Here is a 17366-nt window from a genome sequence, read left to right on the forward strand (position 1 = left end):
GGCAGCCTGAGCTTCGCCCCGGCTGCCGTGCCCGTGTTCGGATGGTGAACGTCGTCAGAGACGCCTGTGTTTGTTTGATTGCGGGCGGTGCACACGCATGCACTGCGTGCCCACCGCGCTACCTGAAGCACCGACATCTGACAACAATCCCGGCCACTAGAAGGAGGAAAAGAAACGGGAAGGCAAACGGAGGGAAGACCGACGGCTGAGGAGGATGATGCATCATCAGCCGGTATTGGGCATTTAGGGAGCGATGGAACAGAACATGTTACTGACCAAAATCAATATGCAGGTATGAATAATCATCTGCAATCTCGGTCTGGGTGAGTTTTTACGCAGATCCTTTTCAACAATGCTATGGTTATTTATGCAAAGATGTAAATAACATTTACTGGTCGGCAATCATCATTTTCTACAATGCCCAATAATTATTCGAGTGACGATGACAGCTCGTTGTTTGATATGACAATTAACATGTACAGTAGTGTTTGGACAATAAACAAAACCAACTTATAAAAATATCTGACTCCTCTTCACGGAACGGACCTTACAGCCGCCACCATGGGACTGTGACCCGGGCTGCGAGCTCCGAGAGGCGGCTGTTTATGTAGTCTGCGCTCCGTGTGCAGACTGGACTTGAGCAGTTGTGAGATTTTGAGCCATGGCTGCTGCTATCGCCAGTGGGCTGATCAGACAGAAAAGACAGGCACGGGAACAGCACCAAGACCGGCCCGCGACCAACCGGCGGAGGAAGAAGAGTCCCAGCAAGAACAAAGGTCTCTGCAATGGGAACCTCGTCGACATCTTCTCCAAAGTGCGCATCTTTGGCCTCAGAAAGCGACGACTACGGAGACAAGGTGTGGAAACTTTGGTGTGAACGGTGTCTGTTGTGTTTGGTTTTGAGTGTTGTGCCTTGATGTAGACCTGTAGGCTTACACACACACGCCAGACTATCAAGGCTCCTATCCTATGCATGGTTCAAACAGGCTGAAAGCAGGGCGAAACAAATCAGCCTGTGATATATGCAATCTCAGGTAGAGCTGACAGCTTCCAGACGAGTTTATGCCTGGTGGTTTAGACAGGTTTACTGAGCTGTCACCTTAGGTGTGTCTGGAAAGGGCCTGGTCGTTATGAAGCATAGGAATTGCTGAACTGCTCAGTGCACATTCTGCACAAGCACACATCACCAGAACCAGAAATGAAACCCATTTATATGCAAGCAAAAAGGTCAATATCTCCCTCGGAATGAGGGCTATGTATTTCGAACGTAATCATTTCTTGCATAATTGTATGAATCTGCGGGCCAAAGGACTTTTATTCCTGTCACCAGGATTGTTCCACTTATGAAAATGTCAGGGACACTTTAGCTGGTAATGTGGCAACCCGGGAATGATGCCATTATTTAATTTCAGTAAAACAGTGCCAACTGCGAAAACATGTTTTCTCAATATAAACAAATTCATTTATTTTGTAGAAATACCCTAATGACCGTGTTTGTAATACCTCTACATGTAAGATGTTTGAATTCCCATGCAATCGTCAGGTGTTAAACCTGTTGCAGTAGGATACTTTAAATCTGTCATTGTCCTCAGTACACACAATGTCATGAGGAATTAAATTAATGCACTATTGTCTGGAAGCATCTGAGGCAGTGCTTTGCACCATGGCACAACAAATCATAATTCTGGATGGCAAATACCCACCAAAATGTCTTTTTCAATTTACATGTTAGATTTGGATAAGATAAAATCAATGTTAATTGATCCCCGGAGGGAATGGGAATATTCAACCCACTACTAACCAGTGGTAATTACACACACAAATGGTCCAGACATGATATTGCTCATCATTGGCACATCAGGAAAATTAGTTCAGAATATTAGTCATGATTTGCTGTCCTTCCGGATTCAGCCTCTGACAACACATGCTTTGTTGTATGGAGTTGGGTTTGTGTCTGTACAGATGTGTGTGTGTGTGTGTGTGTCTGTATGTGGGGGTGTACTGTATGTACGCATCTCCATAGGCCTGCCTGTGACTTTGTCGTTGTATGCATGCCTACGTAAGTCTGTCTGCCTGTCTCTTTCCCTTGACAATTCATGGTGTGGTGCGTCAGTCTGTCTTTCTGTGTAGAATCCGCCGCATTGTCCTATAACCCATGGCAGATCAGACACGTGGACAGAAGCTGCTGCCATTTAGGGAAGGAATTAATGCCTGGCCATGCCAATAGATGAGCCAGAGACTGATAAAACTGTAATGGGCTTTACAAAATGACCCCTATACTCTGTGCTGTATATCTTAGTACTGTAGCTGTCATGGATGTCTGGGGTTGGTATCTGGGCACAAATAAATCGGGGAGTCTGCGATGACCCAGCGCTGAGATGAATAACCCTTGAAACGCCTCGACAACAACACACCTGCAGCAGCCATTTTATTAGAGCGGCTCAGGGCCTCCCTGAGCCCAAGCATAATGATGAGATTCCACAGTGCCCTGGGGAGGGGAGGGGAGGGGAGTGTCCCCGGCTGTCTGGAAGATAAGAAAGTCTCAAGCCAAAATGACAACAGACTATACTGTGTGTTGGAGGGTAAAGCTGTTCTGAAATGGGTGATTTGTCCTGGTTATGTGAATAGGAGCTTTAATCAGAACGCAGGGCAGCCTTTTTCCTTGTCCCTGGTCTTAATTTGCGTTATTTGTGATTAGAGGCCTAGAGGGAGAACACCTCATTAATTTTTCAACCTTGGATGCGAATTAGGAAAATCTCATCATATTAGACTGTAACACTGCAAGCAGGGTCCCCATACAATTTGTACGTTTCAGTGTTTGCTTTCTCTCATCTCTCTCCTCTTCCTGACACACACACACACACACACACACACACACACACACACACACACACACACACACGCGCGCGTGAGTGCATAGATATACAGTATATCAGAGAGAGAGAGAGAGAGAGAGAGAGCAAGAAAGGAAGACTAATGGGGTGTTTGGTATGTTTAATTCAATTTTGGACCCCGGAAGGACATTTTGAACGAATACAGCTGAATGCACCACCAATCATATATGGGGCCATAACACTGGCAGCAGACAGTGCAATCGTTTTCATTTCATTAAGGTTCCCAGTTTAACACACACACATTGGACTTTCCAGTGAAAGCTGTGATAGACTCAGAGGTCTCTTAACCTCCAGGATATAATATTGAATTAATTGTGACCGAAGGTCGCAGTTTACCATGAGAAATGTCGCAGCTTGTCTGCGTGTAGACGTGAAGCCATGTGTGTACACATTTTTACAGTTTATGGTTTGGTTCCCTTGACACATCACTGTGACATCACAGGTGACATTACCTATGTAAAAGTTCATTTATGGGTATTCCCCAGAATCCCTTTTATGCCCATATATGGAGATCCCTGATGTCATCAATATTAAGCCCATATCTAACAGGACTTCGTATGGGAATGCCCATATATGGAGGAAGACAGCCCATATCTAGTTCGGCTGGTTCAGACAGGGATCTCATTCTCCATGTATGGGCATAAAAGGGATGTACTATATAAAGTACATGGATCTCCATATATGGGTAACTGGTCCGATATACATCACTGGCCAGATGCCCAAGAATTGGTTGGTGGAGGTTTTTTTAACTCACTGAATGCCATCCTTGATTAAAAATCTACAAAACTGGTGCCAGCCATTTTGTTTAATTTTGCCTTTTTATGGGGGCCAAAATCATATTTTGTACTTAAATTACATATATATAAATCTATGCTTCTATCGAAAGCCACACTACCCCTCTTACAAAGGAAAACATGTATATTTATATATATATATCCTATCATTAGATTTGGGCTTCAATAGAACATGTGTAAGATGTCTTGATCATCATCATATGTGAATGCTGTCTCTGGGCCTGTGTGTAAACTGGAGTGCAATGGCATGTGAAAACCACCAGGTGGTGGTCTCCTACTATCTGATCAACTAACAGAAGAAGGAAGAAGACGTCCATCTTTTTTTTGGTTTGGGCCTTGTTGTTTACATTTTGGCCAGGCCTTTTAGCTAGCATGCTATACACTTTAGAGCCCTGGCGATCGCGATCAAGGATAGCAATCGCCAAATGGATGGCACCGCTGGTTTCCCGTGAATTTTCTGAGTTTTTGGAGTACTTATAGTTCGTCAGGGAAGCACGGGAAGTGTATAAACGAACGTTTTAAGATAACATTTAAACGGCCGGAACCAATGTTTGGTTATACCGATTTCCCGTCGGACTGTGTTACACTGGTGCTACAGTCAAATCGGCCGTATCGCTCCGGTCACGGAGGCTCATGGCTAACTTCTAGAGCGATTTTTTTGAAATGACAATTATGAAAGAATTATAAAACTTTTGATTAATTAAAAAGACGTAACAGACGTTTATGGCACTAAGGATCAAAGACGTAATAGACGTTTATGGCGTCCAGTGAGTTGTTAATAATGGACTGTACACACTATGTTTGAATTATAATGTGACATGATTGTTCCCATTGCATTTAATGATGGAATTAGGCTGGATAAATATACTGTATGTATTATCATTGACACACACATATTATTCTTTATTATATTGTTTACCTAGGTACCCAGATCCAGGTAACCTGGCTACGAATACATGCATCTATGTTTGATTTGCCATTTCTCTTCACAACATTGCTGTTATGGGAGCTTTGTTAAAAGAGTTAAAATGTGAAGAACATATATAAAAAATGGTCTTTCCCAATAGTTGAGTTTAGGCTGTACAATCCATTGCTCAAGGCGATGACACCTAGATCAGATTCACCCTGTCAGCTATTCGCTGAGTAGGTGCATTTCTCTGGGGGGAAAAAAGGCGCAAACAGAAATATTATTCAGTTGAAATGGTCAAAGGCTGAAATTGCCACAGGTTGTACAATCTCAGATCATCACAGTGAGTCAGAAATTGTGCAGACAAAATCAACGCATAATTTGACAAACAATAGCCTGAGTTAACCATATCACGAAGATGCTTATTCAGTACTCATATATTATATACAGTAATGAGAGTATACAAGACCTAAATACTATGATGATATCATTGAGAGTGTATCCAATGGTAAATTCCCAATCAAATACACATGTTCTGAAGGCCGTTATCAGATGGGTTCATTGGGGGATTTGCTGTGACATGGCTGTAAATCCCATTACACTTTCACCTAGTGAGTAAACTGAGAGCTGCCACCAGCTGTGGCTCACCTATAATCTGCCTCTCATTAGTAGGATGTACTAGATTAAATTCATAGATCGTTAGATTGTATTACATACTAGATCAGCTCAGATTAGATTAGGTCCCCGTCTCTCGCTCATCCCGACGTAGGGGATCCATATGTTCAGGTGGAACCTTTCTGCTCCTCCTTTATGCCAGGAGTTTATTTCATGGCTGTGGTGATGGGGAAACAACATGGCTGCATCTGCATCGGATGGAGTTGTGTTGACATCATGGCTAGGGATGAGACGATATGAACATTGCATGTCACGGTTATTGTGACCAAAGAAATCTCGATTCACGATGTTATCGCAATAATCTAAATATCCCCAACATCTATTATCCTGGCTGGAACGTTTGCCCAAAAATAGCCGATCTACAAGCTCACAACATGAGCTTGTAGATCGGCTATTCTTTGGCAAAGAGATTTGGTGAGAAAAAGACTGTATCAAGGACGTATATTAGAAGTACGTTTTACCAATAGCTTTGGCAAAGAGATTTGGTGAGAAAAAGACTGTATCAAGGACGTATATTAGAAGTACGTTTTACCAATAGAGGGTTTAAATGGTATACCGGATATGCAGCTCGGCGAATAAAAGGTGAATTGATCCCAGTGCATGACGGAGGGCGATTTCACCATAAATTAAATCTCCACACCATGCGATTATCGTGAGTGTTTTTTTATCGCGATAAACAATAATATTGCTTATCGTCCCGTCCCTAGACATGACGCGACATGAGGTCGTTGTTAATGTATAGGTGAAATAGAAAAGTGGGGAGCAAGCCAGCGCAGCTTTGCTCGCCTCATCCACTTTACCATGACAACAGAGGGAGGCAGAGGAGACTCACAGGGGGGTTTCCTTTGCAGGCAGGAAAAGCCCTTCTCTTATTCCAGAAACATCCAAAGTGGGTCAGACGGGGCATCTCCAGCAGCAGCCTGCAGCTGCAGCTGCTGCTGCCAGTGCTTTGTTTCATGTTCCTGTGTGTGTGTGTGTGTGTGTGTGTGTGTGTGTGTGTGTGTGTGTGTGTGTGTGTGTGTGTGTGTGTGTGTGTGTGCGCGTGCCACGCACGCATGATTGTGTGAATGTGGACGTGCGCCCGTATGTGTGCTTCTGTTCTGCGTATACATGGACGTTTGTGTGTATCCTTGGGTAATTGTGTGGATGATACACAGTCTTAGAGCAGAATGTTTTACAGGTCTAAAAGCTACAGTACTTTAATACAGAGAGAGAGAGAGACAGACAGACAGAGACAGAGAGACACATGTCAGTGGATAGAAGCAGGGTGAGGGGAGCATGAAGAGAAAGTAAAATAGAGATTTCAGAATTGTGGGATTTAGCGAGAGAGAGAGAGAGAGAAAGAGAGTGCCACTTGCACAATAAAAAAGAAAACACCATCATGATCACGACCTCACTGAAACCGTTCCATTTAAATGCAGAGAGGACTTCCCCCATTGCAGAGCGATCCGCAGCCTGCTGGTGGGAATCCAACATGTTTCCCTATGTTTGACAAGGGCAGGGGAATAGATCAATATTACATCCATATTGTGATATGAGAATAGATATCATCTGGGCTTTTAGAAAGTCGTGATTGATGTCATGATATGGCATAACAAGTGTTGTCTTTTCTTGGTTTTAATCTCTGTTTTATGCTTTTAAATCTTTTTTCAAAAACCTTCACTTGTGAGATTTTAGATTTTCCTTTTATATTATTGTCACAATACGACATTGTTGCCACAATATCAGGGTATTTGATATATATCACATATTGAATCACATATTGTGATATATTCTGATGTTTCATTTTGTCCCTATCATCCAGCACTAGATGACAACGTGGGGACTGAGAAGCCAGTGTCTCTGTTGTAGCGGACCAATATCATGACATTGACAACGGTCAAAACATGACCTAAACAAGAGAGACTGGGACACCCCATTACCCCCCCGAATCCCCACTCCATTTCAGTCTATTTCAGAGAAAGGTTGTGGAATAGCGGGAACAACAGATAGGGAGAGAAAGAGTGAGGGTGATGTAGAGAGTTAGTTTGAGACCTCTGCAACAGGGACGTGCAGAGAATGTTAGAGAGGCAGGGGCTGAAATTTCCAAAAGGGCCTTTGGTGAAAATATAGAAAATAGCCGACCTCCAAGCTCACAACGCGTTGCGCGTTGTGAGCTTGGAGGTCGATAATGTTCAGGAGAGTTTGGACATGGCAATTCTCTTGAATGATGCCTTCAGTTATGGCATGGAAAGGGGGCATTTGCCATTTCTTTCACCATAGTAAAAACTGCATTCATGGTCTGGAGAGGGCACTTTTTACAGACCGATAAAAGGGCAGGGGCTCAAGCCCCCTTGGATGTCTTATGTGTGCACGTGCCTGCTCGGCAACCTTGCTAAGCGGGAGATTCTCCACAGGGGGATGAGTTTGATTAGCCAGCTGAAGATTTTCAGAGTTGACACACCACACCTAACCCCTCTCTCTGTCAGCAAGCCTACCGCCACTGAAAATGCTGTGTCATTCTGATATGCAGAGGAGCCGTGTCTTTTATTTGTTATTTTCCATGGCATGACATTGCCAAGCTCATTTAACTTTCATATCACTTGAACCTTAATTAGTGCCCCTATTCTGGTGTTTAACATTCACTAAAAAAAAAACAGATCTACAGCTCACAATGCAACACGTTGTGAGCTTGTAGATCGGCTATTTTCAGCTAAGATATTTAGTGTAGAGCAGTGGTTTTCAACGAGTTGTCCCGGGACAGCCAGTGGTCCTTGAGGGGGTTCCAGGTGGTCCCCAGCTAAATGATGGACCTGGATATGAAAACGGTTGAAAACGACTGAAAACAGGAGGGGGCCTATACTTGTAAAGAGCCCTGCAGGACTCCAGTCAGCTATATAGGTTTAAGCGATTAAATGTGAATAACTATCCTATTTTTAGCGAACATGGTATTGTATGTAAGATTTGAAGCGGATTGCAATGTCATAGTGAGAGAGAGAGAGATATATATATATATATATATATAATACACACACACACACACACACACACACACACACACACACACACACACACACACACACACACACAGTATATATATTTCACTTAAAGGGGTAGTTCACCCCCAAAATGACTTTTTTTCTATTGATTACTCATGCCATGGAGACTAGAGTTCAATAATATTTTAGCTTTTTGTCGCATTCAAACAAAAATGTGATAACAATAAATGTACCCCCATTCGTTCCGGATGGGGACCCGTTTCGAAACGGGTCCCCATCCGGAATCTATGGGGGTAAATTTACTCGAATCAAATTTTTTGTCTTAGGAATGTGACAAAAAACAAAAAATATTATTGAACTCTAGTCTCCATGGCATGAGTAATCAATAGGAAAAAGAAAATCATTTTGGGGGTGAACTACTCCTTTAACCTTCAATCAATGCTGGTTGTGATTAGAGAATTCCATTAGTTCATCCCACTAGACCATTTCACTGTAATGTATGTGTCTGGGTGGTAAAGCTCTCGCCTTTGGACCACAAGGTCATGGGTTCGGTCCCGGGCATCGCCAGATTCGCCAACTTAGCGTATGAGTAGCACGGCTTGGGTGCGTTAAGTCGTGCGGTAAGTACTGGGAGCTGAAGTTAGGCCTGGTGCTCCACCGCAGCAATCCATCTCCCAGGGGTCTAGCACATTGTAACGGGGACATACAGTACGTCCGCATTATCGGCTGATAACAATAAGCCTCTCCCGACCTACTTATTGTATGGACACATTCACTTAGACACTGGTAGAGTAGTACCGTAAGACTTAAGTTTGTCATATGTTAAAGTATAAGCCCTATCTCTCACATGTTTTACTTTTTCTTTTTTTTTTATCTTCTCTGGTCTTTTTTTATGGTCACATTTTAAATTAGAGCAAAGTCATTTCAATACCGTCTTAGCTGGGAAATGTACAAACAGTTCTCACAAACGAGAAGGGGAATCCGTATCCGTATGAGATATTCTGGCTGGCTTTCCCCAAGGGTTGTGGCCAGGATCACATGATTTATAGCCTGGAGCCTGAAGCCAAGTTCACTTGCATGCACAGATGTACACGTTCACTCACACACACATGCACGCACGGAAGCACGCATGCACACACACACACACACACACACACACAGACACACACACAGACACACACACACACACACACACACACACACACACACACACACACACACACACACACACACACACACACACACACACACACACACACACACACACACACACACACACACACACACACACACACACACACAGACACGCATGCACGCACACACGCATGCATACAGAGGATATTCAACACAGCCAGCACCGTGCTCTGGTTCTTTTTTTTTTATTATTACAGATGGGCCCCCACTGAGCTGTCTTGGAAATCAATCTCACTCCCACAGATTGTTTTAAATGCTACTGATCAAAGTCATTAATCGATCGAAAGCCGGCCATCTTAGTGTGTCCTCCCAAGTGTGCTTGCACAAGGGAATTGCGTAGCCTACACATAAAAAAATCCATGTGAGAGTGTGTGTGTGTGTGTGTGTGTGTGTGTGTGTGTGTGTGTGTGTGTGTGTGTGTGTGTGTGTGTGTGTGTGTGTGTGTGTGTGTGTGTGTGTGTGTGTGTGTGTGTGTGTGTGAAATGTGATTGCAATGATGTGATTTGTGTGAATGGGTTGTTACATAATGTGTGATACTGTACATGCATATCTAAGGTGCATGCACACATGGTGTTCGATTATAAGTCAAATTTACATTTTGCCAATGGGGAGTATGACGTAAGAGCAAAATGGCTGTCAATCGCTGTTCTCAATTCAGAGAGAGAGAGAGAGAGAGAGAGAGAGAGAGAGAGAGAGAGAGAGAGAGAGAGAGAGAGAGAGAGAGAGAGAGAGATGAATGCGTTCCTCCATTTGCATTCCTGGGTTGTCTTGACCCTTGCAGATTCTCAATGCCTTGGAGAACTGCCTCTTTGATGTGTCAGTCTCATTGTGCTATGGCTTCACCGGTCTTCACAGAGCACACACACACACACACACACACACACACACACACACACACACACACACACACACACACACACACACTTGCAGTATGCTGGCATTTCGCCAAACGACTTTTCAAGTGATTTCACTGTCACAGACATTATTTCCATTAAGTACTTTCACAAGAGTTTTGCTAGTTGTGGCTTGCCTTCATCATCTCGATCATTTGGTGTAAGATTTAGCGAGAGCTGTCTTAATCATAACCTGTAGGCTACATTTGTTGGGGTCCCCTAGGGGTCTATATTTGTCCCCTCCTTTTTCCCCTCTCTATCTCTTCGCCGACACATTGGATGCTTGTAGATCTGCTTTTTCCGGGGAATGTTAATAAAAGGGACAGATACAGAGATCCGGTTGTCCAGAGCCACAGACTCGACCGCTATGCCCATATATGGTCATTATGCATATACCGTCTTAGCGCGTGCAGTGGCAAGGACTCGAGGGAGTGCGGTTTCCAGTTGTCCAGAACTGCTGATCCAACCAACATTCCCATATGTGAGCATTCCAATATAAAGGCGTGGGACTTATAGGCATACAGTATACTGTACTGATGACATCAGTACATCAGTCCATATCGAGGGCTTGGAGTGCAAAGGGCGTAAGACAGTGACATTTTCATTTTTTTCACAGGATTTCATTGATTGTAATAATTGAACTAACATTAAAAAAGTATTAAAATACATTCATTGGAGCCTAATCTGTATTAAAGTATAGATTGCTTAAACATACTGTTTTTAATTGAATAATTAGAATCAATGGAAAGGTGTCTTGAGAAAATATGTGCAATGTCACTTACACCCTTTGCACTCCAAGCCCTCGATAAATGGGCATAAAAAGGACAAGGACTGACAGATACAGTACAGATATATCTCCATACAGTATATGGGCATAAAAGGGCCACAGGTAGACAGACATAAACAGACGTCTCCATATATTATGGCCACAAAAGGGATACAGACGGATGAGTACAGGTACTTTGACAAATCCCCCAACACTATGACTCAGACATATTGGTCGGATCGGCAGAGCAACTTACAGCGTTTGTGAGCCGGGCAGCATAACGGCCCAAACCTCTACTGTAGGTACTTAAAAATCACTGAAGAGGACCGGGTTGTGCAGGCTGGTGAACAATGGACATGCCCAAACTGAACATGGAACCCCCAGTCTTTCTCTCTGTCTCCTTTGTATTTCTTTCTCTGGTCTGATCCCGTTTCAGTGTGTAATTTCTGTGACTACTTTGAAACTATTCTGGCTTTCCATTTAAACATCTATCTTTGTCAATTCAGCACTAAGTAAGACTTAGGCTTATTGAACTGAAGCATGCATTGTCATGCAGTTTTTACTAGCTGGCTACTTTTCTTTTGGCATAAGAGAGGTTACATAGGCATAAGCCTAAGTATATTACCTTGTACGACAATTTGTAAGCTTGCCTGGGTTTCATTATTTTAACTTAACACGATTCAGTAGATGTGCACTGTGGGATGATACAATCATTTCTCATTTAATGTGGCTTTCTGTTTTCCTTCAGGGACAAACAAAAAAATTGATTATCAATGTTATGATCAAACCTTTAATCATGATTTAGTCAATACACGTTATATTAATGATCCAATCTATTCCGTTTAATGGAAAAACATGAACTTCGCACTTAGCATGATGCATGTATGCCTCTGACAATTTCAGCACCATCCCTCCAGGGTCCCTAGAGAGAGAGAAAGATCTGAAAATATCACAAGCCCTCAATTGTGTTGTGTTGTTGCTTGTGCTGCCACCACAAGGCAATCAAATGAGTGTAAAGAGAGACCTTAAAAATAACCTAAAACTATGATGGGTTACACCTCGTTCTTTCAGGAGATCTTTGGTAATGCCATGGAAATAACGATAACAAACTACAGCAGGACACAGTTGTCGAAAATCTATCTGCGTGTTAAGAAATTGGTCAATAGAGGAAATTCTGTTTAACAGTGAGAACGAATGTACTACTCCCAAAAAATGCAAACACATATAGAGGGTATGCACGTGACATCATCATCATACCCGGAAGTTATGCGGCCGGGAACGCCTACCGAGTGGCAAAAAGGTATTTTCTGGCCTTGACAGTCCATACATCCAAAGAGAAAAGTCCCATCTGATTGCATTAAACTCACTTTGCCACTCACTTTACCACTCGATTTGCCACTCGATTTGCCATTCACTTTATGCATGCGCATACCCTCTATAGTAAAATATATGGATAGGCCTATACTGTTTATTAGAGCAGGGCTAAAACATCTTTGGAAATCCTTTTGTAGTCTTTTAATGTGTGAATATTCCCAATCTTCACAGAATCTCTGTGTAACTATGGGACTAAAAACCCCACCACCTATGACAGATTTTTGTTGAATGTGAGAGGTTGTCAGACCTCAGAACTGTATTGTGTAAGGGAGGCATTAGTAATGTTGAGTTAGGGGTGCAGCCTGGATGTGGGACTGCTGACGGGACAATGAAAGGTTGGCATTCTTCTCCCGTTCACTCATGAAAAAGAATCTATTTTGTTCGTTACCCAGGTAACCCATCCAATGTCTGTCCCTTATGTGAAGAGTAAGGTTAAAGAGAGAAAATAAAGGGGCTCTTTAGCAGCAATGTCCACCTCCCACAAAACGGAAAATCCCGTCCTGAATTGCTGCCGCAACCCATTGGATAGGGCTGAATAGTTTTGTTAACAAGAGGTGTCAGCCACCTCAGCGCTCTGCAGAGGTGTCCTTGGATGTGATGGCCACATTCCGCTTAAAGCCTAATTTATACATTGTTGCGACCGTAGGTCGCACTTTACTGTCAAAACCACCACAAAGTGTAAGTACTCCGTCTGTCTGTCAGTCTGTCTGTCACACCTCACACGTCACACTTTTTCCCTGCTTATATCTCCGCAACCGTTGCCCCGATCCATGCCAAATTTTGCACACACGTTCCTTGGCTGCCAAACTACAACCTCCAAGGACCCCCGGAGCTCCAGGGACCCCCAGGTCCCTGGGGGACCCCCAGATGTAAAAAATGACCAAATGACCACCCCAACGGGGCTGCTCACAGGGAATTCCCGGGGACCACCGACTCCTGGTGCTCCAGAACGGATGCAAAAGTGGTGGCGCCCCCAGTGGAGGACCCCCTACACTGCAGCTCACATAAAATGCCGTAACTCCGGCTAGGAGCGACCGGGACAGCCGGGGCCGGTACCTATTCGTCCGCCTTGCCGGCGCGGAGACCCCACCCCTCATTTCTCACATGGCCCTCTTCTAGCGCCACCATGAGGCCGATTCTTGCAAAACACATTTTTGGACACTGCTCCTACAATTTTCGCCCTAAAATCACGCAAATCGGTACACAGTATGTCTACACTCATCCCATCAACATGAATCTGTCCCATATAGCGCCACCTCCAGGCCGATTTTTAAAAACACATTTTTGGACACTGCTCCTACAGATTTTGCCCTAAAATCACGAAAATCACTACACAGTATGTCTACACTCATGTCATCAACATGGATCAGGAAGATTTTGGCAAAACACATTTTTGCCCTATTTGTGGAGATAAGTGACCTACGGTCGCTTATCTCCCGATTAGGGAGCCTTACTGGTGGTATGAATATCGACGGGGTATTAATTACGTTTTGTGTTTGTCATTGTCCATAACAAGCACTGAACGCCTGTTATAGAACAATGTATTGCTGTGAGAGTCCTCTGGCAGAAAGGCATTTTCTCCTCTTTTCAGTCGGCAGTGAAAAGGTCTCAGAGCACCTAATGCCACTGCCCAGCAGAGTGGTTTTCCAAAGAGACTGCCCTGAGCTATACACAGAGGGAAAAAAACACATCCAGTGCCTCTATTTGCCCTCGGTAAGACCTCCTGATATCTCCCGTGGGTGGCCGCATCGCATGTGGTCACACACATGCGAATGCACACATTGATGCAAGTACAGGATCCCAAACATAGTAGCGAATACACATAGGGGCACACTCACTCATAGGAGCACACACGCGCACACACACACACGCGCGCGCGCGCACACACACACACACACACACACACACACACACACACACACACACACACACACACACACACACACACACACACAGTACACACAGATGTGGGCTCAGGTGTTCACCTCCTAAGGGATTTCTTAGAATGAAATCTGCGCTGATGGCTGTCTCCACGATAAAGCTATGTTGATGGCATTTATGACTCTAGGGCCTGACCACACGCAAGCAGGCCCGCACGCAGGCGCGCACGCACACAAACACACATGTGGATGCACACACAGACACCTACAGTATAGAGACACACATACAGACAAAGACACACGCATGCAACACACACACAAAATCACTGTCAGCCCTCATCAATTGCAACATGTTTCAAGTGTAAATGTCCACAGCTGAGGTCCCAAGGCATGCCCAAGTGTTGTTTCATTGAAATTAAAGGGATGTCTCACTTTCAAATATTTGAAAGTGAAATATCCCCATAATTCCACTTTCTCACCATACCATGGTCAACATTCTCAAATTGTCATTTTCACTCTAAATCACACAAATATCAGCTAAAATTGCGATAGAACTGGTTGATGCTGAGTGCACCGCACCCACCTGAGCATTTTTACCACGGTAGTGATTCATTGAGATATAATGTTAGCTCATTTTCCCTTCCTATATCAGGTCTGCTGGAAGGTGCAGAGCCCTGTCTACAGTATGTTATTCCCCTCACCAAGGACCCAGAGAGGGTGCTGTTGGGTTCATTATGCGAGCCAAGCAGTCACAGATTAATTCTGCTGCCTATAATTGGATGGCCTATCTCTGAGCAGGGCAGTACACTATGTGCACTGAATACTTGGCTGCAAGATTTGCCCATGAAAACACACTGAGGTCATAAAGTGTCATAAAGGCTTCTGGTTAGTGTTTTACACCATCTCTGATTTAAAAAAGCCCATTGTAATATCCATAGTACATTAACCACTTAAGCCTTATACTATGTACCACTGGTGCAAAGTAAGTACATGTACTGAAGTACTGTACTTAAGTTCAATTGTGAGGTACTTTACTTGAGTATTTAGACATTTTTCTATACTTTTACTTCTACAGTACAATCTACTCCACTACATCTCGGATCCAAATATTGTACTTTTACTCCACAACAATTCTTTGACAACTTTAGTTACTAGTTACTTTGCAGATATAAATTATAGTATTATAAAACATATATTAACCACTTTAGCCCTATTTTATACCTAGGCTATTTGAAAATAGCCAATCTATGCGTCGCATTGAGCTTGTAGATCTGCTATTTTCAAACATTTTGTACTTTTACTTACATACTTGTACTTTTACAAGTACATTGAATTCCAGACTTTTACTTGTAACAGAGTATTTCTATTTTGCAGTATTGATACTTTTACTTGCCCAAAGAATGTTAGTACTTTTTCCACCACTGGTACAGTATGTACAACTAGAGGTTCGCGGCCCTTCGGGCCGCTCACATCTAGAGTCCACGCCCGCTTCTTTACTAAAAAACTTTTTTTTTCAAAAAAAAAAAGTTTTTTGGAAAAAAAGAAAAAGTAAAAAAAAAAAAAAAGAAAATAAAAAAAAAAATGTTTTTGGGGGGGGGGGGGGGGGAAACTATTGTGGCGGAACTATTGTGCCGCAGCGCACGTTTCCGGTCGGACATATTTGACCGCCGGACGCACTGGAGAGAAGTGACTGTTATGCCTCTGCTATTTCTCTGCCCTCACTGTGGAGGCAGCAGCAGCAGCACGCACATGCAAACACAGTGGTTCACTCCACTTACTGCGACGCCCCCCTCTGTTGAAATTGGATCCGCCGGTCCCATAGCTGGGAATGAGCCAATGGAGGGCTGTCACCATGGCGACGGGGGGCGAATGATAGCGTTAGGGGCGGTATTCCTTACGTCCTAGACGACTACCTATGAGTTGAAGTCGATGTAAAGGGGGCGTGAATGGGCTTGGAAGTGGGATGCGGTAATAGGAGGAATGTATATATAAGATGAATAGCTAAAAGATCTACTAGCTGACAGTGACACATCACGGCACATTGTGACCTTGTAGATCTGCTAGTTTTGCCGTTTTTGAAAGTATTTTTTGCATTTTATTTTGTTCGTTTAAAAGAAAAGGAAAAATGCCTATAATTAGATAGGTATACCAGGGTTCACTATGGTTAAGGGAATGCCTATAATTGATTTGTCAATCTTGCGCAAGCTAATTGTTTGCTGCTGCCTTCTTCAGTCGTCACTCTTGAAATGTTTTCTAATCTGTGTCCTCAAACCTCCCCACCCTCTTTCTCCCTCTCTTTGTTTTCCCTTCCTCTCATTCCCTTTACAGATCCCCAGCTCAAGGGTATAGTGACCAGGTTATATTGCAGGCAGGGATACTACTTGCAAATGAACCCCGATGGCTCTCTTGATGGGACCAAGGATGACAGCAGTAATTCCTGTGAGTAACCTGACAAGGGTCTTGCTCAGCCTCCTGCATTCCATTCAGTGTGTGACAGCTATATGGGCTTCCTCTACACATTATGAATCAGTGACATTGCATTACACAGCCAGGGCTGTATCTGAAATCACTCAGTCATTCAATGCACCCTACTAGAGTATATAGGGAGTTCTATGTAGAGCAGGGTTTCTCAATGTGGGTGCGGCGACTCAAGTCCATGGGTGCTGGAGAATACTTACATTTGGAATTTATCGATATCACTTCAGTTAAACCACTTAGATTCTCTATACGGAGTATAAAAAACGGACTTGAGTTGCACTTTCCTTGGTGCGTTTTCATTCTGCACTAAATCTGCAATTTTTCCCCCCCCAGAATAGTGGTTGAATGTCAAGCATAAAGTTATTTTCAATCTGTCCTAATGGAAACGGATACTCTTCTTTTCCTCCTGACATACTGCATGTATGGGGGGGAGATTTACACATTTACATCCCGTGATATGACGCGAATGTAAGGTGCTATAGAATCAATGTGATTCAGGGGTGTAAAGTTGCCCGAGCGGCCAGGCTTCCAAG

The 17366-nt window shown here is 43.5% G+C and overlaps 1 protein-coding gene across 2 annotated transcripts in view; it reads left to right on the plus strand.

Moving 5' to 3' along the window:
- fgf14 (fibroblast growth factor 14) overlaps nucleotides 1-17366 on the plus strand; it is a gene marked incomplete at both ends in the record, with an annotated part of 199963 nt that overhangs the window by 137106 nt on the left and 45491 nt on the right. Inside the window, 2 exons of one of the 2 annotated variants that reach the window (XM_080753744.1) lie at nucleotides 662-857; nucleotides 16684-16794. In XM_080753744.1, the coding sequence (XP_080609870.1) occupies nucleotides 662-857; nucleotides 16684-16794 (307 nt within the window). Of the gene's footprint in view, nucleotides 1-661; nucleotides 858-16683; nucleotides 16795-17366 lie in introns of those variants that run through there. The other variant, XM_080753745.1, reaches the window with a different exon arrangement.

Source organism: Nannobrachium achirus, assembly GCF_963921795.1.
Source record: "Nannobrachium achirus genome assembly, chromosome: 22".
In the NCBI taxonomy this organism is placed as follows: Eukaryota; Metazoa; Chordata; class Actinopteri; order Myctophiformes; family Myctophidae; genus Nannobrachium; species Nannobrachium achirus.